The following is a 23,990-nucleotide window of genomic DNA, read 5'->3' as shown; positions in this document are numbered from 1 at the left end:
TTGCTCTGCTGTCCTTCTAGATGACAGCGGTGTCTTGTTTCTAGAAATAGGGGGTGCGGCCTGTAGTTCACAGCGAGTTAGGATTAGACTGAATGCAGCTTTGAGAGATATGGGTTCTTGTCCAGACTCTGCTGCTGGATGTCTTGGTACCTCAATTTCACCACCTGTAAAATGGGGTTAGCGGCAGCTGCTCCACCAAGCTCACAGTGAACTGCAAAAGCACAAAGCTGCCCTCGATATTCACAACAGTAGTAACTACTAACATGTATAGATCTTCGACCAAATGCTAGGCACTGGCCTTGCACGTATGTGACTCATTACTTCTGTTCTTGGCAACAACCCCATAATAAGCCAGGGTTTCCAGTCCCTGATTGACAGATGAGGACGTCAACTCTGGGAGACTCGGTAGCCCACAGTGCTGGCACTGGCTGACAGCTTAAGTGGAACACATCCCAGTGTTACTATAAGGTCAAAAAGGCAGAATAGCCGGGATGTGGACCCTGGAGCCAGGTAGAGCCCAGTTTGAATCCTTGCTCTACCATTTGGCAGCTGCGTGTGTTGGGGGAAAGTTGCTTAACATCTCTGTGCCTTAAGTTTCCATCTGTAATATGGGAGTAATCAGAGGACCTGCATTGTAGGGGTGTCATGAGGATTAATGACATATCCACAAAGCACTTCAAGTTACTGACATTTAGTTATCCCTCTGTAAATGTTATTTTTTAAATGCTCCTCCTGTTGAGTGGTCGTCTTGCTCAAGTGGGGCCAAGGAGAGCTGATCCACCTTGTGATTCCTGTGGCTTTCCCTGTGGGCTTTCTTTTCAAAACCCTTCAGCCCAGTTGTGAGGGAGAGAAGCCCGCCTAGAACTAGGAACATGGTTAGGTGGTAGCACTGCCCGAGAGATGAAGGGCAAAACGGTTGCTTGGTTGAGTAGTGGTTTTTTGTTTTGTTTTTGGAAGGAGAAAAGCTGGAGCCTGCGGCCCTGGCTCCCAGCTGGCAGCTCGCTTTGCCTCCTTGGCCCAGACAGACTATGCCAGTTTAACGCTCAGCTCCACCGAAGGCTGCCAGAAATGGCGAAGCAGGTGTCCCGGGCCTGGCTGAAAACGGGGCGGATTTTGTTCCATGTTTATTATGATCAAGGTAATCTTCTCCAGCTGTAACCGAATGACTACAGCCTGCATTTGGCCTCTCCTGGAGCCCATTATTTATTCTTCGGAGTGAACACTGGTGGAGACAAACTTCAGGTGCCCAGGAAACCTCGCCAGGCTGACTGCGAGCCCCTGCCACTCCCAGGGGAGCATTCTTTCTGGGTTGGAGCCCTTGGTGCCAGGCTGGGGGTGTGTGCACACTTGCTCAGAGGGCACATTAGATGAGCTGGCGGGACACCTGCATGCGCTGGCTCCTACCAGGGCTGTGTGTGGGCACCAACATCTGATGGCCCGCCTCGTGGCCGGCGGTCCGAGGTCTGGTTGTCACTGCAGGTAACAGACTTCTATAAGCAGTGAATGCTCCGCTCAGCCGGGGAGGTGGAGTGCCTCTGGAGGTGCCCCTTCCCACACCCACAACCTGTGAGAGGTTCCTTTTCCCCAGTAACCCTGTCTGCTTTTCCAGCCCCTTTCCCAGGATGCCATGGACCGGAATCCCAGATCTCTGATCCAGCTCTCCTCGACCTTGTCCATCAGGTCAAGGACTATTACAAAGTCTGGCCTCCAGCCCTCAGAGAGAGGTGGATATGAGGGTATGGCAACCCACTCCGGTCTTCATGCCATGGACAGAGGAGCCTGGCTCCTGGGCTACAGTCCAGAGAGTTGCAAAGAGTCAGATATGACTGAAGTGACTTTGCAAAAATTTGAAAACACCATCCACTGTCCTTCCCAAGGGAGCACACAGCTTAATCCCACCGCTTTTAAACCCTCCTCCAGCCTCTTATACACCACGCCCCTGCGGACAAGTTGGTGGACGTGTGCAGAGGGGCTAACAACGTGCCAGGGGTCTCTCCCGCCTCCCATGCCTCAGCGTAGCTGTCCCTTCCGTGGACATCTGAGCCTGCCTTTCCGAAGCCCCGGGCTGGCCAGGGAGCTTGCACCTCACCCTCCTCTGGGCTCTGACCAGCTTATTCTTCAGTGCAACCCAACCACCACCACCACCACACCCCCTGCCCTCTCTTCTTTTTTCATCCCTTCTTCTTTTCCAACTTTCCTTCAGCTTGAGTGTGAGAGAAAGAAGGCGAATCATGTGCCTGGCTGAGGCGTGAGATCATTTTTCTCTCCTCTTAGCACGCTCGCTGTCTGCTGGTCGGGGTTACTGGAAGAAGGCGGGAAAGATCCGTTTCCACAGAGAGCCATCTGGCTCCACCAGACTCACGCTGATGCTAATCTGCTGGTTTCTTTTTCTTTATTCTTTTCTTTTTTTTGTTGTTGTTCCCAAGGCACACTTCATCTGCAGCTGTAAACTCAGACCTGGTCCATCTGAAGGCGAGCATTCATCTGGTGCCCATTTGTTATGGCATCAGGCCCCCACCCTCACCCCTGCACCCCTGTCCCCTTGTAGGTGTCGGGACATTATTGTGATCATTGGTGGGTCTATGCGGTAGTAACGTCAGGGCTGTACTTTCAAATGGAAATCAGGCAATTACGCTGCACACACAGAAATCTGACAGATGCAGGGGTTTTACACCACTGGCTGTGTCATGGGGACAAAGGCAGCCCGCGCTCCCAGGGGATGGTTAAATAAACAGAATATGTTTCAAGAGCGCAGCGAAATCCAGGAATAATTAACTGTGTGATGAGAGTTCATGGATCCCGTGGCGGTTTAACTTCAAAATGTGATAATGATATGTCAACGAACCACTTAACTCATCCTTGTAAAGGCGCCATCAGCCCACCCGTCACATGTGCAATTGAAACAGAGGAGCTGCTCTGCACATCTGTTTTCCAGCTTCCAAGTGCAAAGCCTTGCAGTATTTTCTCTTGTTTGGCTTTCCATGTACAGAGGGCTGTAGCAGGCTTAAGGAGAAGAGGGGCTGGTCGTGGCCTGGTGTCTACCTGATAGAGCAGCTTCCGGTCAATGGCAGCGTTAAACACAGGCTCTTCTGCAGGAAGCTATGGTGGTAATAACATCATGGTGGCTACTGGGCCAGTAATTGTTACTTGCTGGGCACCAGTACGATCCTGTGTGTGTGATGTAGGTCCACGATTACCCACATTTTACATATGGGGAAACGGACACAGACTTAAGAACTGGGCTTCAGGTCTGGCCCTGCCCGACTCTGGTCTTAGCTCTTGGCCAGTGGTTTGTACCTTCCTAACACATCAGACACACAATAGCTCGTGCACCCTTAGAAAGGACCTAAGTCACATGCATAGAGTTGGAATGACTCACTCCAGTATTCTTTCTTGGAGAATCCTAGGGACAGAGGAGCCTGGCGGACTATAGTCCATGGGGTTGCAAAGAGTCGGACACGACAGAGTGACTAACACACACACATACACACACAGGAGAGACCTAAAAAAAAAAAAAAAATTGAAGTTGAATTTTCCCCCTAAAATATCCAGCTGTTTAAACAAATGGTTAGTTTGGAGCCTGAAACATGCAGTAAGATTTACTGCTCAATGTGTCCCAGACTGGATTGGAATGAACCATATTACCAAAAAGTCAGGTGTCTCCAAATCCTGGCCACTCGGCAGTGTCCTGGAGGAAAAAACCCAGAGCAGGCTTTGGTCTGAGGCTCTGGACTTCACAGCCTGTGAGTTCCCCCACTACGTCATGGCCTTGGACTAGGCTAGGCTGATGCCAACTGGAACTGAGAAAAAGGAAGGACATTTTATCTTCTATAAAAGGCATTTTGTAAACTAAGCATAGGGTAAAATAAATAAAATAGGTTTATGTGGGAATCTCTAATGCTTTCTCAGATCAACAAATGCCAATGAGGTCCCATGATAGAAAGAATATAGCAATCAAACAAAGCAGGGCGTGTCCAGAAACCTCCACTAGTTTGCCAGCGACTAATAAACACCAGTCCAATCGTGGCTTGTTTTATCTTATTCAAGGGTAGAAAAACTTTTAAGGAGATCCGAAATCATTTGGAGCATTAGCTTTGTCAGGAAAAAATTTCCACTTACAGAAAAGCTAGTTTGACTTTCTTCATCTCTATTGAACACATTTGTTTGGAAATACTCTTATAAACTTGCATTGCAGGAATGAAAAACATCATTAAAGTATCTTCTTCAATAAAGGCCTGAATTTAAAAGGGTTGAAAACATGACTGACAAGCAAAAAGGAGACCAAAGTCACAAATCAAGAAATGGACCTCTCAGGAGCTCAACAAAGCAAGGAGAGTATCATTTCATTGGTGGAACCGGCCAGACTGAACCACCCCCATCACAGGAAGGCCTGATGAACACTAACAAACTAAAAGGAAAAAAATCAGAGCAAAGAAAATGGGAAAACCAAAAAATCAGGAACTTAACAAAATTTTTAAATCAAGAAGTAAATCAAGAGATTGCCTCAAAATATATTGTCATAACTAATGTGATTCAACTGCTTAACGTCTGTGATTAATTATTAGTATATCTTTCCACAAAGAAAATTGTCATTATAAGTTCTTCACACATCAAGAAGTGTTTTTTAAATTAAGCATTTGACCAAAAGAACCATCAGTTTACAGAGAAGGCTCAAATACTTTCTCAGGTTCAACAAGTGCCATTTTGAAAGGTCAAGATGCCCAAATTTCCAGGGATAATTAATTGAACCTGAATAGTCTATGAATTTGCCTGTGATTAATGAGCATCAGAAATTTACACACACGCATAAAATCATTAGTCAGTTTAGCTTCCCAAATATCAAAACACATTTAGAAAACCATTCAAAATTTGTGGCCATCAACTTATGACAGAAAACAATTTAAAACCCTCTGATTAAAAAGGAATTGGTTTTACCTTTCCTCTTTAACACATTTGAAAATATTATAATCTTGTGATTGTGACTGGCAAAATCAGAATTGGTGTTGACCCAGCTCTTCCAAAAAATGTGTGTGTATTTATATATTAACCAAACTCTCAGGTAACGTATGTATTGTGACTCTATATGTATGTGCATACTCTACTATAGCATCTTTTCAGCTGCGCTGGGTCTTAAGTGCAGCATGTAGGATCTAGTTCCCTGACCAGCAATTGAACCCAGGCTCCCTGCTTTGGGAGTTTGGAGTCTTAGCCACCAGACCACCAGGAAGTCCCCACCTTAGCATCTTGAGAGAAGTAAAGCAAATTGCTGGCCAATGAAAGTACCGATAAATCAGTATGTGCCTGCAACCGTTAAAGCTTTCCATTAGCCATCCTAATAAAATCATATCAAACTTCTCCACATGTGATCATGGGCAATGTGAACTTTGAAAAACCATGCCCTTTATTGAAAGAAATAAAATGAGATGGGGCAGACCACATAAAGACCACATGTGGGATTTTTCAGATTTCAGTCTTCATACCCTGGAGAAAATCTATTTAGACCGAGCCACAGTTACTCATGGAAGTGTCACAGTTCTCAGATGGACCAGGGTGGAGAAATGGTCGGAAGCCTCTGATTTAGATCAAATGTTAATCGTGGTCATCGTTAGGAACAAGAATTACGGGTGACTATTTTTCTCCTTTATGTGTTTGAGTTTTCCAAATATAATGTAATGGGCTTTCAGTGAGATATCGAAGTGAGGGGGAATGGAGCCAGGCCAGCAGATTCGGATTCTGGTTCTGCTGCTCACTGTCACCTCCCACCTCTGGACGCTCAGTTTTCTCTCTGAGGAATGGCAACCATCACACTGACTACATCAAAAAGTTATGGTTACTAGCAAGATAATGCTAGCAAAGCACGCAGTGCCATGCACATTAACTATGCCATAGAGTTAACTTGTTCAAAAAAATCGTCGTCCAGCCCCTGTCTGTATGGTTTCTTACAAAAACAGGAAAAAAGTGGCAATCTTGTCTCACTGATGAAGACTGTGTTATTTCCATGTGCCACACTGCCTGATTTCCAGGTATAAGTGAGCGCTCCCTCCAGTTCCTTCTCCGATAGGCTTCCCTGTGTTTTTAATTCATAACACTCAATGCAACCTGAAACTCATTTCTTTATATACTGGAATCAGCCATCATGTTGATGTTAAGCTACCAATTGTTTTTAACAAGTGGCTTGTGAAACTGTGAATATTTAACGAATGGCCTTCATGAGCCAGCACTCCGCTGGCTATCTTCCACTGTGACAATTTTAACATTTTAAATTGCACTTTAAAGGGTAGTTTGGGGTTGACAATGAAAGACAATGGCCATAACCTCAGGCCAGTGCAAGTATGACAGTTTGTAGGCAATATTACCAGCTGTAACTAGCCATAACTGATGCACCATTTTCTGAGTTGATTTTAATTATTGTGCAGGTAACCAAAAGAGAAGATTCCTTGAAAATGTCTAGGATTATAAAACAAGTAAGACCCGATGTTACTTTCCCATGTAGCTCCAGCGCTCTAAGGAGAAAGGTTGAGCAGCTTTGGATTTAAGATCCAAGTATTTTATCTGTCAATTCACTTCAAAAGTCGAAATAATATAGAGGGCGTATATTACGAGGTCTCTCTTCTATCTCCACACCTGTGCATCCATTGTTCTCATTATTTTATTGCTTTGTGTCTATTTTAAGAAAACAGAAGTAAACACAGAGGCATTTGTATTCCCCACCACTTCCTGTGTTACTAAAAAGATACTATTTACACTGTTCTCCACTTGGCTTTTTTCAATCAACAACAAAACCCAGAGTTTTTCCATGTTGGTATATAGAGGATTTATAACTGCATATGCTTTCCTAGGTGGCTCAGTGAGTAAAGAATCTATTTGCAATACAGGAGATCCAGAAGATGCGGGTTTGATCCCTGGGTCTGGAAGATCCCCTGGAGGAGGGCATGGCTACCCACTCCAGTATTCTTGCCTGCAGAATTCCATGGACAAAGGAGCCCGGGGGCTACAGTTCTGCGGTCACAAAGAGTCTGACTCGACTGAAGTGACTTAGCAGGCATGCATGATTTCATCATGTGGCACGTTAAAGATGGCCCCCAATTCTTTGTCTCATTGAGAGGTGAATTCTTGAATATGTGGTGGCCTTAGTGACTTCTTTGGCCAACAGAATACAGTGCAAGTGAGGCTGTTTGTAGGTCAGGAGTGAAGAAGCTGTCTGTTCTTGCCTCCCATCACTTGAGTCAGGAGTCCCCGGGGAGAAGTCTGATGCCCCTGAAACCTGCATGCTGTGAGGCAGCCCAAGCTAGCCATGTGGAGGGACCTTGAACAGAGATGGTCGGCTGGTCCCCAGCTATTTCAGCCATGCCGGCTCACACCCCAGACAGGGCAGGGAAAACTGGAGAGCTCATGAGTCCAGCTCAACTACCAGCTGTTCTCCATGTGAATTCCTAAGTGAGAATTCCCAGCTGAGCCCCATCAATCCATGGACCCCTGAAAGAAGACATGGTTGTTCTAACGTCTATATTTTGAGGTCCTTTGTCACATAGCAGTTGATAAACTGAATACAATATGCAGGTACATGTGATTTATTTAATTAACCCCTCATAGATGAACATTCATGTTGTTGCCAGTTTTTTATTTCAACCAAAGATATAATGGTTAATCTTGTTGCCTGTATATCTTTTTATGCTGTTGCAAGTATATAATTTCCCAGAACTGAAACTGAGTCAAAAAATGCATTTGGAATCGGCTTTATTTCTGTTCATTTAGTGTCCATTTCCTTGCCCGTTTTTCTATTGGCTTGTTCTTTTATGTCTCAGTTTCTAGAAAATCACTTCTGTGTGATATGAGGCATGTATTTTTTTCCCACTTGTCTTTGAACTTTGCTTATATTGATTTTTGCAATAAATAATTTTGTCTTCCAAATTTCTGTTACTGTTAGTATTTGATCCATTTGGAATTTGTTCTTATGCATACATGTAGTTTACTAGTTACAAAATTATCTTGGTAGTATTATACACAGGGACATTTAATTTAGGGAGATTTGACATCTTTATGAAATTCACTCCTTTTATTCAAGAATATGGTGTACCTCTGCATTTTTTTAAGTCTGCTTTTGTATCTTTCAGGATCAATTTAAAAAGCTTTTTTCATATAGATCTGGAACGTTTTGGCAACCCATGCCAGTACTCTTGCCTGGAAAATTCCATGAACAGAGGAGACTGGTGGGCTATAGTCCACGGGGTCGCAGAGTTGGACACGACTGAGCACACATACTGGAACATTTCTTCGGTTTATTCTCAGTTACTTTAACTTTTTTTGGTCCTTACTGTAAGTATAAAAAAGCCTTTTCTTGGGTTACATCTTCTAACAAGTTGTTTAAATGCATAAAAGCTTTTGAAAATTGTATATTGATTTTCTATTAAGCCACCTTACTGAAATCTTTTTATAATTTTCTTCAGATGATCCCTTTGGGTTATCCAAGTATAAAAATTATGATTACTTTTCAATTTTTATATGCCTAATTTCTCTTTGCTAACTGTTTATAACATTTAAATCTTATTCCTGACTTTAATAGGAATGCTATTGGTATTTGTCCTTTAAACACGCTGACTCCCAATTTGGTTTGTGTTAGGGAAGAACACATCTGTTCCTAATTGCTGGATTTACATCAATAATGGACACTGAATTTTACTTTTAAGCATCTAAAGAGATTAGTACATATTTTTCTTTGATCATTAATATGGTGCATTCATATAACTAGACTTCCTAATACTGAACTGAAACAGAGCAGGGCCCTCTGGTCCTTCCCCCACCTTCGCTATGTCCTTAGCCTGCCTTTTGTCTGTGGGAAAAATTTAGCCAAAGAATTAAGTTTAATCAGAGAAGTAAGAAAATGCAGAAATAAAGAGAAGCGGTCAAACAGGACAAGAGAGTAATAGTTTAGTCAGTAAGCGAAGTCAAGGACCTTCCTTCTCAAGGGCTAGAGAGAGTATTCTGAGCCCCTGTGAGCGGTCTCGTGGAGACTGAAACCCCTACCAGATGGAAGAAGTTAACGACACGGATGGCCAGGCTGGAGCCAAGACATAAGCTGTCACAATTCTAAGAATTAGCCTCAAGGAAATGGGAACGAACCAACCCTGCAACTGAAGACTAACTGTACTTAATCAAGGTGACACTGGTCAGACCACTGATGACTGTCAGAGCTGACTGCTGCTTCTGCATGGAACCCCCTCCCTTTGTTCTGTCTATATCGGGGGCGGGGAGTCGGCCTTTGACCAGGAGTTCCCCACCCCACCCCCTCAGCCCAACTGGTCACCAGCCTCCAAAATAAAGCAAACTTTCCTTTCCACCAACCTTGCCTCTTTTTTAGCTTTTGAGTGGCGAGCAGCCCAACCCCACTTTTGGTAACAGAACTGCCTTTGCACTGAAAAAAACCCCACTTTGTCACACTGCGTTATCTTTTGAGTTGCTGGAGTCTATTTGGTAATTTTTTTTTTTTTTTTATCATTTAGCAGGCAGGGCACCCAAGGCATGTGGGATCCTAGTTCCCCAACCAGGGACTGAACTTAGGCCCCTGCATTGGAGCATGGAATCTTAACCACTGGACCGCCAGGGAAGTCTCACATTTGGTAATATTTTGATCATATTTTTGCATCAGTTTAAGTTTTTGTTTTCCAGTTGTACACGTTACCAGGTTTTTATATAACTATTATGCCCACCCTTTGTGTCCTATTTAATAAATCTTTTCTATATTCATATCCATTTCATTTTTCTTGGTTTTTCTCATTTTGATTCTCTAAGTTCCTTACTTAAAATTTTCGTCTCTTTTTCCTTCCAATTCACCCGTTTCTTTCTTTTCTCCCCATCTCTACCCTGGACCCTGCCAGTTCACACACTGTCTCATCTTGTTATCACTGCCAGTAGATTTGTGTCTCTGTTTTGTGCCCAGCTTTTGTAGTGGTAACTGCTTCATTAAATATTTAAATTTGTAGTAAAATTTATAGTAAAATATTTTACGGTTTTTTCATCAGCTCTCTGGCAATACTTTATCTGCCATTTACTTTTCCTGATCTTTTCTGGTTTTATATCTTTGAAAATAAGCTGGGTTTGTTCTTTTTGATGTCTCACCTTTGAGGCAGGTGAGTTTTTCTTGGACCAGTAATTTGCAGACCACGTCCTAGCCTAGTAGAGATTGTCATTATGAACCAAGGCCTTATGCTGGCTATAGATACTAATATCTTGTCCCCAGCCAGTGAAGATAAGCAGCTATGGGGTTTTTCAAAAAGCATCTTTTTCGGTTTATTTATTTTAAAAAAGTATTTCAAATTGGAGGATAATTGCTTTGCAATGTTATGTTGGTTTAGTCTACAACAAAGTGAACCAGCTGTAAGTTTACATACATTCCCTCCCTCTTGAACCTCCCACCCACACCCGCCGTCCCTTCCAATGCCCCTTACACCTCAATTTTCCTCCACCTGCCTTCCCCCACCCCCTCGGTCAGAGCACCAGGCTGAACTCCCTGTTCCATACCGCGGTTTCTCACTAGCTCCTTCACACATGGCAGTGCATATACGGCAATGCCACTGCTTGTCCCACTCTCTCCTTCCCCTGCTGTTGCCACAAGTCTGATCCCTATGTCAAAAAGCATCCATCTTTTCCCCTGCTGCTTGTAAGTAGGGCGTTCCCTGCAAATGTGTGATTTTTAAAACCCCATCACCTCTACTTTACACAACTAAACTGAGTCCAGGAGAGTTTTTGCTGCCCTGCTTGTACGTTGTCCCTCTGCTGTAAACAGGAGGCTTAGATTCTGTTCCCCACCTCTTTTACAAAGGCGTTTTGCTGACTTCTCCTGATACCTGCAGTCAGGCACTCACCTCTCCTCTCCCTCCTAACTGCTCCACGTTTTTTCTAGCCCATCCACCTGCTTTGTTGTTCTTAACTCCCTCCTACTTTTTCCCGAAAATGGAAACTTAATCTTCATTTCTTGTTTTCCTTTTGCTTTTTACAACTTCAAAGAAGAAAGACAGCTCCCCTCCTTCATCTTAAACCAGAAAACTACATAGATCTTAATCTTGCAAACTCTGGCATGAAAAGCCTAAAGGCTTGAAGCAGCTAATTCTCAACATGTTTTAAAAAAAAAGAAAAGGATAGAGGATTCATTTGTCCAGAGTATGTAGACATCTTGAAGCCTCAGGTAGATTTGTTGCTGAGCCAGGTTCATTTCCCTGTCGCCCAGCAAACCAAAACGCCAAGATGCCGAGGCCTGCAGCAGAGAGGCCGGAGAAGGCAATGGCAACCCACTCCAGTACTTTTGCCTGGAAAATCCCATGGATGGAGGAGCCTGGTAGGCTGCAGTCTATGGGGTCGCTAAGGGTCAGACACGATTGAAGCGACTTAGCAGCAGCAGAGAGGCAGCTGAGCAAAGAGGTCTCCAATTTGACTGTCAAGGCTCGGGGCGCAGAGACTTACGGGATAAAGAATAAAGCTGGGCGGTCTGGGGGCGTGGGGAGCTCGCGACAAGGTGATTGGTAAAAGGTGGGTAACTGCAACTAAACTACACATTCCACAAGTTCAAAAACGTAGGCACTTGGACTGATCTGAGCGTGGGGTTCTTAGCCCTCTAACGTCAAAAGGTCACCTAGAGGACACTCGCATATGCCCAGTTGGAGAGTTGGTGGTCCGAACCAGTCTTAACTGGCTTGGCTCCAACTAGACACAGGTGAAGACGAGTTTCTGGAAGACAACTCTTGGGCAAACCTTGTTTAGGCTCCACACTTCTTGGAGGACATGCAAGTTTTGTAGCAACAATTAAAACCACCTTGATGTGTGAAGACGGGTTGCAGGTGAAATGGATTAACTGATGATTACACGGTTTCAGGGTTAAAATATTCAGGGTATTTTCTTAACTTATCCTTTGGACCTCATTTTTCCAGTGAGGGGAAGGGCTCTCTAAAAACTTCAGACAGGACGGACAACCCAAGGTTTAACAACAAGACACGATTAACAACAAGACACGAATCTTGAGCTGTGGAGTCTAGGCTCCAGGCTACTTGGATGTGGGAGCAGCTTGGGGCTCTGAAGTGGAAAGCAGAGAACTTAACTTGTGGAGAGAAGTTACTAGGACCTGGCTCTGGGCTAGGAGCTTTACATATGTTCCTGGGAGCACATATTATTTTCATCTCCATTTTAGAGGCATGATAACAGGGGCTCAAGGGGTTAGAGAACTTATTCACAATGGTAGAACCAGGATTGAAATCCTGGCTTTCCTGGTTTGGGGGCCAAATGTTCTTCCCAGAGCAACTCTCACAGGTGTGTAAACCTGCCCTGTAAAGACATGCATGGGCTGAGGGAACATTCCCAGGCTCCAGGACCCTTGCTTTCTGCCTTCCTTCCTATCTCCATGGCAGTTATTTAAAAACCAGGCCTTTTCATACTTTTAATATGTATTGACTTAGCTTCTAATCCCAAATGCAACCAAAATAACAAGATCCCCTCTGCTCTTGGTTCCTTGATGAGTAGATCCCGACTGTGTTAAGGTGAACGGGTTCTGCTTATTCAGGCCGGTGCTCTGGAAACAAGAGGGTAATTGAGTGAAGTCAGGCAGAGAAGGAGAAATATCGTATGACATCCCTTATATGTGGACTCTAAAAAGAAACGGTAGAAATGAACTAATTTACAAAATGGATACAGACTCGTAGGCTTAGAGAACCAACTTATGGTTGACAGAGGGGAAGGATGGAGGGAAAGTTAGGGAGTTTGGATGGACATGTACACACTGCTGTATTTAATTATGGATGACCAACAAGGGCTTACTGTACAGCACAGGGAACTCTGCTCAATGTTATGTGGCAGCCTGGATGGAGGGGAGTCTGGGGGAGAATGGATACCTGTACATGTATGGCTGAATCCCTTCACTGTCCACCTGAAACTATCACAGCATTGTTAATTGGCTATATCCCAATACCAAATAAAAAGTTAAAAAAATAAACAACAAGGTGTTCATTTACAAACACTTTACCAAATTATTTAGCCAAATCATCTGTTTAAAAAATAGACCAAACAGATACCTTTGAAGACACAAGGTATATTTTACCCAGATCATTTCTTAAAAAAGAAGACACAAACCCACTGGTGCTTTTGAACATGTTAAAAGAAATAAGACACTGCATTTTGACCACTTTTCATTTGTTCACTGATAAAATCAATGCAAATTGTTTGATATTTTTTTAAAAAGTAAAAAATTCATTTCCTAGAAACACATTTACTTAGAAATTCATTTTACCTTATGAACTTCCTTGGCCTTATAAACTTGTCAGCAGAGCAAACTGGGAGCCGGTTTCCTGCAGCCATAAACTCCAACAGTCTTTTTACAAGTCTTTATTCTCTGCAAATGTAAACGCTTGTGTTGAAAAGTATTCGCTGGGGAGATACATGAGCCACAAAATGATTAGTGCCTGCTCAATGATTTGTCAACTCTGCCCTCCTTGTTAAAATGTAAAAGCAACTGGAGGGCTTTGAAAGGTGAGCCTTTCTTAGCACCTGAGTAAATGAGGTCTCCTGACTTTGCTTCTGTTCCCCCTGGGCTGCTGGCCCCAGGGCCTCTGGACAGGCCATGTCCTCCAGGCCTCCTCAGTCGCCTTTGCGGACTCTTCCAGGGCAGAGGTCATGACCACAACCTACCTTGGCGTTTCCATCTTTAGGCCACAGCATCCAGCAGAAGAAAAGTGAAATCATATTCTGAAGGGATTTCCACTTTTCCATCTGAGCAAAGGGCAGGTGGGTGCACAGTAGGTGTGTGTGTGTGCTAAGTCGCTTCAGTCATGTCCAACTCTGTGCAACCCTATGGACTGCAGCCCACCAGGCTCCTCCGTCCATGGGGATTCTCCAGGCAAGAATACTGCGGTGGGTTGCTATTCCTTTTTCAGGGGATCTTCCCAACCCAGGGATCGAACCTGTCTCTTAGGTTTCCTGCATTGGCAGGCGGGTTCTTTACCAATAGCGCCACCTACTGGGAGCCCACACAATAGGTGTATTCACTGTTCATTCTCTCTGCTCCTGTGAGCCTGGCCTGAGGCCATGCCTGCCTAAATCCAATTTACAGCCCAGGTCCAGTTTCTCCACGGAGCCCTCCGTCTTTTCATAGCTCCTCTCTTCTGTTCAAGAACCTACATTTCCATCCACTGACAAACCAAACTCTTCTGCTGACTTTCAAGACCCGGACAACCTTCCTCACCCAGTTTATTCCCCTAAGCAGCCCTGCTGGATGTTCCAAAGAAGAGAGGAGTCACAGCTTTGCCGAGTAGCACTGATGCATCTCAGGGTTGGCTGTCTTTCACAGAGAAGAGTGGAGGACTGGCAAGGGATGGGTTTACAGTCACTGGACAAGAGCACTTTCCTGAGACAGTAAATGACATGTACACCCTCATCATGGACAATGAGCTCTTAGCAAAAATTCAAAATAAAATTAATTAACTTCACTTCATAGGTCAGTGAAGCATGCATGGGGGAGAGGGGACAGCCATGAACTGTTAGAAACTCCATTCTCAGGAATGACTTTGTTCTGCACTGTCATGTTCTTAGTTGTGACCCACTCTGACACGGATCTGATTTTTAGTTTTGAGTTCGCCTGCTTGCCCTAGTGGCTCCCCCCCGGGTGCTATTGAGATTAAAGGACTTATTTCTCCCTCTGATCCCTGTGCCTGCCTGTTGGCTGTGAGCTGGACCAGAAAACAGAAATTATAAGAAATCTTCCAAAAATAAGAATCAGTTGCCCCTTGAGAGTGAGCTTGGACCTTGGGAAATATGATTGTCAAGGTGGAGATGGGGGGAGGCAGGAAAGGAAGGGGAGTGGAGGTATAAGGAGGGGCTGCCCACTAATTATATCCAAATCTCTAGGGCTGCGGCCCAGCATCAGTCTTTTTTAAAGCTTCCAGATGATTCCAAAGTTGCACTGCGCCCAATACCGAGTTTCACTCTGCCTGATCCAGTTGGCTGACAATGTACAGACGTGGTGAGGGAGGGAGGGGACAGGGAAGCTGCAAACTGCCTGACTGGGGAGCGGGGGCGGGGGGGGGGGCCCGCAGGTCCTGGCCCAGGGCTCCCCCACCCCATCACAAATAAAGAACATTCATCTTCATGAGAAAGACATTCTGACAGGCTTTGACGCTGCTAACTTTCCTGAATCATTTTTTAGTCTTCCTTTCTCAGAAGTATGTACATTCTTTATTTGGCTCATTAGAATGTAGTTGATAACTTATATTTCTTAGTTCTTTTGAGAATTTCCTTGGGACAGACTTAGCCCTTGGCTTCTGAGGTCATTTTTGTTTCAAAAAATAGGTAGTAAATCATTTGCAAAAGTAAAAGTATTTAGTCGCTCAGTCGTGTCCGACTCTTTGAGACCCCATGGACTTAACTTTCCCCTAGGGAGCACACCAGGCTCCTCTGTCCATGGGATTCTCCAGGCAAGAATACTGGAGTGGATTGCCATTTCCTTCTCCAGGGGTTCTTCCCAACCCAGGGACCGAACCTGGGTCTCCGGCATTGCAGGCAGATTCTTTACTGTCTGAGCCACCGGGAAAGCCCAGTCCATCATTTACGAGGTGTCAGATACTGTGCAGGGTTCTGGGTTACCATGGTGTGTTGAGCAAAACCATTCTGACATTTGAATATTTGCTGTGGGGACTCACAGGAGTTGTGCAATTGTCCTCACAGCGGAGATTTATGCAGTGGTGTGAGGAGGACACAGAGCCGAGTAGCAAGCGAAAAGAACAGGTGGAGTGGGAGAAATCGGGAGCAGGCTTCCTTTGGCTTGTCTCCCATGGAGAGGGGTCACTCGGTCCCCTGAGAGCGCACCCCATGGCCAAGAGCGGCCACAGGCGTGCGGTGACCCCTTGGGAGCCCACTGAAGACTCTGGGCTCAGGTCTTTATTGGGGGGGCTGGGCACCCCCGGCCAGCATGTTCCCAAGTTCCGAGCCCTGGAAGGACATCAGGTGCTTCGTACACACCACAGAGCCGGAGGTTCGGCAGGCAAGGCCTTGAGGTCCCGGGAGGACGGGGTGCTTCACCATAAACGAGGAATCGCTGAGAGACCGGAAGTGAGGCAGGGGTGTGGGAGGGACAGGGGACTTCAGTTCCTACTGGCGAGTTGTCATTTGGTTATTGTCTGCTAGAGAAGGAAACTTGGGGCCAAAATATATGGCCACTTACCTCCAAGGACAGTTTCGGATTGTGCAAGGAGAGGGCAGAAAAGCTGGATTTTAACTCCACAACTGTGTATTAAACTATATGTTGTTAGGCTCTTGACTCTTATCCACATGGTCTGGCTTATCAAATAGATGCGTTCTCTGGAGCGCCCCCTCTTGGAAGCCTGTGGTACATACATCCTGAATTCCACAACAGACTTCTAGAACTGGGTCTTTAGAGATGAGTGTGTGTGTGTGTGCTTAGTGGCTCAGTCATGTCCGACACTTGGGACCCCATAGACTGTAGCCTGCCAGGCTCCTCTGTCCATGGGATTCTCCAGGCAAGAATATTGGAGTGGGTTGCCATTTCCTTCTCCAGGGGATCTTCCTGACTCAGGAATCGAACCCAAGTCTCCTACATTGCAGGCAGACTCATTACCGACTGAGCTACAAGGGAAGCCCTTGGAAGTGAGGATTCCCTACAAATACAACATAGCATCAACCCCAAAAGCCTGGGAGTGTTGAAGGTCCCTGTGTGTAAGAAGTATATAAAAAACTACAGTGTACTTTCCAGAACCTACTTACCTGATGGAGGAAGACAATCAGAAGCAAAATTATTTCCTGAAGAGGTTTGGGGTCCTGTCTGAGGCATGAAGATCACCCGCGTGGCTTCCACCTCTTGAAGAGCAAGCTCACCAGGTTCATGAACTCCCTGACCTGTTTGCACAAAACCTCCCGCCACCCCTTAATCATACTTACTACTCACAGAATTCTCCGCCAAATTACTTTTTGGCATCTACTTCTAACTTTCCCCCATATCTTATGCCCTCACTGTAAATAATAATAATAATGCACATATTGGACAAGTCTTTTAAAAATGAAGCAAAGTTTACAACCCCAGCAGATCATAAAATGCACATGTTCAGGTATTGTTATGAACTAGAAGCTGCCAAAATTGATAAGGAGTAAAGAAAGGTCAGGCTTTTTTTTTTTTTAACCACACTGAGCAGCTTGCAGGATCCTAGTTTCCTGACCAGGGATTGAGCCCGGGGAACAGCAATGAAAACTTCAAGCTCTAATCCCTGGAATGCCAGGGAAATCCCCACCCCCCCCCCTTTTTTTTTCTTTTCTTAAGTAAGTCTAGAAACTTGGTTTGTCAAAGCTTCTGGTGTGGAACCTAGTACTTACAGTCACCACATGCCGACCTAATAGTGCTCTCTTAACCCCAGGAAAGCAGAGCAGGTCAATGGGGTCGGGCATAAGAAATGACCCGAAACTCACAAGGAGCCGTCTGCCCCCGATGTGTTGCAATCTGAAGCACTGGGATGTAAAAATCCACAGCTTTATGGCGGGTAGATCAGCAGAGCACTGATGTGGCCTGAATTCCTCAGGGCAGGTTCACATTTGGGGTGCTTTCTAGTTCCATGACAGTCACCTCCATGGGGAGTTGCCTCTGCTCGAAGGGACTAGTGGTGTTGCTCATAGAAATAAAGCATTCGTGGTTAGTCCTTTAAAACGCTTCTTTTGGCATTTGGTGATTTTCCAGGAAGTGCAGAAGAAGTTGTATGTAGCCCTTTGGGAGAGTCTTAGATCACAGGAGAAGCAGAAGAGCCTTGCGTGGATCTGCGGTCACTTGTCCCTTTTCTGTCTTTGTGCTGCCACCTAGGGAGAAAAGGAAAGCAGACGTTGCATCCTGGTGAGGAGACACAGTCACCTGCAACCCCAAGGACCGTCTGTCTGCACTTTCACAACAGGAAAGCAAGGGTGGCGGGTTCAATCCTGAGACCAGCAGCTGTGCACTTGGGCTTCAGAGAGAAGCCCTCAGGGCTTCCCTGGTGGCTCAATGGTAATGAATCTGTCTGACAATGAAGGAGAGGTGGGTTCATCCCCTGATCCGGAAAGATCCCACATGCTGCGGGGCAACCAAGCCTGTGCGCCCCAACTACGGAGCCTGCGCTCTAGAGCCCGGGAGCCCCAACTACTGAGCCTGTGCGCAACCGCAAGAGACGCCACCACAGTGAGAAGCCAGTGCACTGCAACGAAGAGTAGCTGCCACTCGCTGCAACTAGAGAAAGCCCACGCAGCAACTAAGACCCAGCACAGCCAAAAAACAAATAAAATATATTGAGTGATAGTTGTTCAGTTGTGTCCGACTCTTCGCGATCTCATGGACTATAGGCCACCAGGCTCCTCTGTCCATGGAATTCTCCAGGCAAGGATATTGGAATGGGTTGCCATTTCCTCCTCATATATATACACATATATATACATGTGTATATATATATATGCATATAAATGGGCTACCCTGGTGGCTCAGACGGTAAATAAAAAGAGAGAAGCCTTCAGACAAAGGAAGGGGTTTCCATCTGGTGACATTCGAGGGTCAATGTTAGACTGCAGGAGGTGGGTGAGACCCAGTTTCCTTCCCGTGTTCAAAGAGAGTGAAATGCAAAATAACAGTCAGGTTGCCCATAGTCTGGGAATGGACACCCTCATTTTAGGGAAAAAAAAAAGAAAATTCAAGAAACACATGAAAAAAGTTCTAAGATGGATAATTCTTAATAATTTTTCTCTTTTCCTCATGCAGATCAATGTATAAAAAAATGAATACAGACTTACTGGTAGAAGTAGTAGTCCTTAATATCCCCTGAAGAATGCCACGGAACAAGCGTGACTACTGAAAGCTGGTTTCTGAGGACTAAACTTCAAACATAATTATTGTGGAGCTATGTTATCAAAAAAAGATGTTGATGGAAGCCAGGTTTCCATGCCATAATGCGGATAAGATGGGGCAGAGGTGAGACCTTTCCTGACCACCGACCTCACCAGGACTCTGGCCACCTCCCAGTCTGGCTTCTTCCACAGCCCCCAGCAACGCCTGACAGCCCCTGTCTCCACCTCCCTAGAGCAGAAACTTCTTGAAGGCAGGTATTTTTGTCTGCCATGTGGACAGCTGCATTTCTAGTACCCAGACAACACTGGCACAAAGCGGCTGCTCTTAAAAGAATAAATGAATCTAAGCCCTATTCCTTGGCTCCTTTTTTCTTTTGAAAGAACTAAGAACTTGACTAACTTTAATTTTACACATTCTGATCAAAACCCATGTGTAAGGCAACAGTTCTTTTAACGTCGTGAAGAGGCTCCGATTATCTGTAAATTTGGTGCTTCTCTCCAGCCCCCTCCCTGCCTCAAATAGCCTTGATTATGTGAGACCATCAAAAACATTTATTAACCAAAGTACAGTAACAGCTAAAAAGCTGACAGCTGAATTAGAGACTTGACATGCAAATGCATGGGCTAAGTGGAAGCTTTACTTGAATTCTGGCTCAGCACTGCTGAGGATAAAGTGACCTGCAGAATTCATTATGAACAGAAGCAGGATTAAATCTGATTTTCCTTTCTTAGGATAAAATTCACGATTAAAACAGAATCCTGAGGGATCTGTGCTCAGTCATGTCCGACTCTTTGTGACCCCAAAGATTACAGCCCACCAGGCTCCTCTGTCCATGGGATTCTCCAGGCAAGAAAACTGGAGTGGGTTGCCATTTCCTACTTCAGGTACTGAAGGATAAACAGCCATAAAGCTGTACACACAATGATAAGAACCTTGTGGAGGCAAAAAACAGAGAGGGCTGGGCTTGAGGGTGGAAGAACAGTGTCTGGCGCGGCCACTCAGTCTGGGTGACCTCACTTTGACCATCTATGAAACAGGGATGCACCCCCTTTCTGGTCTGCCTTAGAAGGTTGTGGTAAAGATTAATTTAACTAATGATACAGGATTGCTGTAAAACCTGTAAAACTATTACATATAAGGCACTTTTCATCAGTCTAATGACCCCAAGGAGTATATAAATCTGTGTATAAAAAGGTGTATGAATCTAATCATTTCTTCCTTATTAAGATGAGGTCAAAGCCTGTGGACATCTTCCAAGGACAGTAAACAACAGCCTTTCACCTGTCTTCCTAGACTCAGAGCTGCTTGTTTTTCACCAAGAGGTTCAACTCTATCATGCAGCGATATCTGGAGAGCTCCAAATTGTGGGTTAGTCCTGGAGGAAGGACTGTTTGGGGAAAAAGAAACAAAACACCCAAAAACAAAAAAGCGTGATACAAGGCAGCTAGTTTAAGTTCAACCAACTGCAAGAACCGAGAAAGTCAATCTTAACCTATGTGAAGAGGTTGTCTTTCAAATCTGGTGAAGGGGGCGACTTCTCAGGATATAACAAAAGTCAAAGTTAGGGGAAAGGGAATTAATTTGGCGTGGAGGGTTTGGGAGACAGAAGTCCTAAGTTTAGCTTCTGACGCCTTTATTAGCCATGCGATTCTGGGCAAATAAGGTGACCTTACTTTCTCAACTGTAAAACGAGGGAAATAATACCAATTGCCACATTGGTTTCTGGAAGGATTTCAAACAGATAAATGCACGTGAGAAGCACTTAAAAAGGGCAAAACACGTTGTCGATCTTTATTATAACTTCTCAAGAATTTGCTTTCTTTCCACTGCAAAGTAATGTAATCTATGGAAAATGAAGACAAGAAACAAATCTATACCAGGAACACAACAGCCAGAGCGAGCATGCTGGGGTATTTCCTTCCAGCGAAATAGATGAGATAATCCACCCAAGGAGCTCAGAGGAGGGCCTGATGCTCGGTAAGCCTGAGACAGATGCTCTCCTAAGAGCATCCTCCTCACAGTATGGAGAGGAGGCTTCTGGAGCAGCCAGCGACCACAAGGCAGAACATCAAACAACCCAGTGGCCTAGTCTCATCTCACACAGAGGACACCACTGAGGGTCAGCCCTGCTAGTAGCTTGTCCACAGGTCAGCATTGAGGCAGAAGTAGGAATATAAACCCAGTTCTTTTAAATTAATTGGTCTTTTCAGATCAATTATTTTACTTTTTTAAAAGTAAACTTAATTTGAAACATGGCTGGTCATTTTCCCCTTCACTCACTTCCATCCATTTACTGTTATTGTTGTAAGTTTGCGTGCAGTGTAGACACTGTGCATTTAGTAAGTAAATGGGTACATTTTAGTTCCTCATTTCCAAATTGCCTTGGTATCTAACTGCTGCTGCAGCTGCTGCTGCTAAGTCACATCAGTCGTGTCCGACTCTGTGTGACCCCACAGACGGAAGCCCACCAGGCTCCTCTGTCCCTGGGATTCTCCAAGCAAGAATACTGGAGTGGGTTGCCATTTCCTTCTCCAATGCATGAAAGTGAAAAGTGAAAGTGAAGTCGCTCAGTTGTGTCCAACTCTTAGCGACCTCACGGACTGTAGCCTACCAGGCTCCTCCGTGCATGGGATTTCCCAGGCAAGAGTGCTGGAGTGGGGTGGGTGCCATTGCCTTCTCCGTGGTATCTAACTAAGGCACCCCAAAAGAGAAATAGGGTCCTGGCAATGGACTGTGGCCCAGTAAAAACAGACCCGAACCGATGAAACAAGAGTCCCATTTGACGTCCATGTTAAACCTGATGGAGGGGAATCTCCTTGGGAGTCAGAACCAGAGAAGCACAAACCTGGAAGATGAGAAAGCCTGAGAGCCACAGCACAAGGAAAACTTAAACTGAAGATAAATCAGGCACGAAAAAGGAGAGAATGCTGCTAATCTGAGATCAGTTTCAGAAATGCATATGGTTTCTGAAAAGAATGGAGGCTCTTGTGTGTGTACACACGCGGTTTTACAGTTGGCAGAAATTTTTCGAAGCTTTCTCCAAACTCGGCACATTAATAAAAAGGATAAATGATGTATACCTGTGGTGGATTCATTTCGATATATGGCAAAATCAATATAATATTGTAAAGTTAAAAAATTAAAATAAAATTAAAAAAAAAAGATAAATGAAGTAGATAAGAGAAGCAAAGTGCCGAAGGATTTGAGGAAGGTATGGAACCCCAATGTTTGAGTAATAAAGTCTAAAAAGTCTCTAGTTTGAAATTCTTTACACTCAAAAGAAGGATAGGCTATATATGTGTATACATGTAAGTCTGGTGTGTGCATAAGTGTGTCTATTTGTGTATATTGGCATGCTTACATGAGCCCACGTTGATTTGTTCCTCATATTATTCCCCCAAAGAACACGTGGCGTGTGTAACACCTTTAGTATTTCATTTTTCAATTACGAGTCAACGCAGAGTCAACACTGCAAGTAAGAACTTCACCTTGACATCACAGGTAAATTCAAATATGGAAGACAAAACTGATGATTTCACAAATTCCCATTTAATCTACAGCTAAGTCATGTGTGAGCATTTATTTAAAGCTCCTGGAATCTAAGGTATAGCATAGTGACTACAGTTAATAACACTGTATTATATACTTGAAATTTGCTGAGAAAACAGATCTTTAGGGTTCTCATCACACAGATAAACATGTGATGTAATAAATACGTTACTTAGCTTGGTTGTGGTTATCATTTCACAATGTACATGTGTATTAGAGTATCACATTGTACACTTTAAATATATAACATAAATTTGTCAATTATACCTCAATAAAGCTGAAAAAAATAAAAACTTCTTGAAGACAGGAGTATACAGACCACATATATTTTCAAACTTCAATAACTTAGGTTATGGGCTTTATATGAATAATCTCTAAATGTCACGTAAAGGCAAATTTATTAACACTAACACAGATATAAATGACGTATTCTAACTGTGGATGTTCTGACACAGATAAAACGATTACAGTAAGAGCAGTTAATCAACTGACAGAAGAAAATTCACAGCCCTTTATCCAAAGATTAAAGATTATACTTATTTATTTCTATTACACCCTGGAGAAGGGATTGACTACCCACTCCAGTACTTATGCCTGAAGAATTCCATGGACAGGGGAGCCTGGCAGGCTACAGTCCATGGGGTCACAAAGAGGCAGACACAACTGAGCAAGCACGCACATTTCTAAGCCTACACGAGAAGTTTATGAATATGTCCTTAGACTTCAAATTTAAGCACGCCACTGAAAACGAATCAGAATCAAACTTGAATTTCAAAGTTCAGCCATAACATGTCAAGGAACCCAATGTTGTACTGCAGATCATTTTTGAAGGTGTTCAGTTCACACTGATTAATTGATCAACTGATTATCTCATGCCATTATAGAAGGCCTACTCTGTGCTGCCCCATGTGAGATGCTTTGGACATTAACTGTGACCTAGTCAGGCAAGGCTCTGTGCAGGGTGAGGAGGAAGATGGGATGGACAAGTAGGAGGGTTGGCAGCAAGGGAGGAAGGTCAGGAACTGGGTCTCTGAAAAAATGGTGTTTGAGATAAGAAGTAACGGCATGATGGAAGCAATCAGGTGAAGATCTGGAGGAAGGGTATACAAGATAAACTGGTCACACGATGCCAATGATGTGCGACAGTGCGGCACGTTCAAGGACCAAACAGACGGCCATATAATAGCTTAGACATTTTAAAAGACCAAGACAGACCAAGATCATGACTTTGACCCTTGGGGGAAAAAAGTTAAGTCTCAATTAGTGAGGATACTGGTTAGATTACTCAACCTGCCCACCTGTCATGTATTACGTTGGCCCCAAAATTTGGATTTTTCCATAAAATGTTATGGGAAAACCCAAATGTGAATAGTGCAGAGTTCCTGCTCTTAAGGAGCTTACCTACAGCAGGGCTGATAATCCAGAAGTTTAAGTAGCCTTTCTCTCAACCTCTGCCCTTTGGCTCCTATGGCACCCTGCCTTACAACTATAGACGCTGTGGGGATTAAATGTTATTATTTGTAAAATGCTCAGAACAGTATCAAACACATAAAAGCTACACAGTATTTGTTGCTGTTAGTATTATTAATTACTAGTA

The 23,990-nt window shown here is 44.3% G+C and overlaps 1 protein-coding gene across 2 annotated transcripts in view; it reads right to left on the bottom strand.

Moving 5' to 3' along the window:
• Window positions 1–17,026: 17,026 nt before the first annotated feature.
• RNASEH2B (ribonuclease H2 subunit B) overlaps window positions 17,027–23,990 on the bottom strand; it is a 76,483-nt gene continuing 69,519 nt past the window's right edge. For both annotated transcript variants that reach the window (XM_024999830.2, XM_059892015.1), the window contains exon 10: window positions 17,027–17,832. In XM_024999830.2, the coding sequence (XP_024855598.1) occupies window positions 17,800–17,832 (33 nt within the window). In that variant the 3' untranslated portion in view covers window positions 17,027–17,799. The remainder of the gene's footprint in view (window positions 17,833–23,990) is intronic.

This window comes from Bos taurus, chromosome 12 (assembly GCF_002263795.3).
Source record: "Bos taurus isolate L1 Dominette 01449 registration number 42190680 breed Hereford chromosome 12, ARS-UCD2.0, whole genome shotgun sequence".
NCBI classification, from domain to species: domain Eukaryota; kingdom Metazoa; phylum Chordata; class Mammalia; order Artiodactyla; family Bovidae; genus Bos; species Bos taurus.
This window is presented reverse-complemented; position numbering and strand designations above follow the sequence as displayed.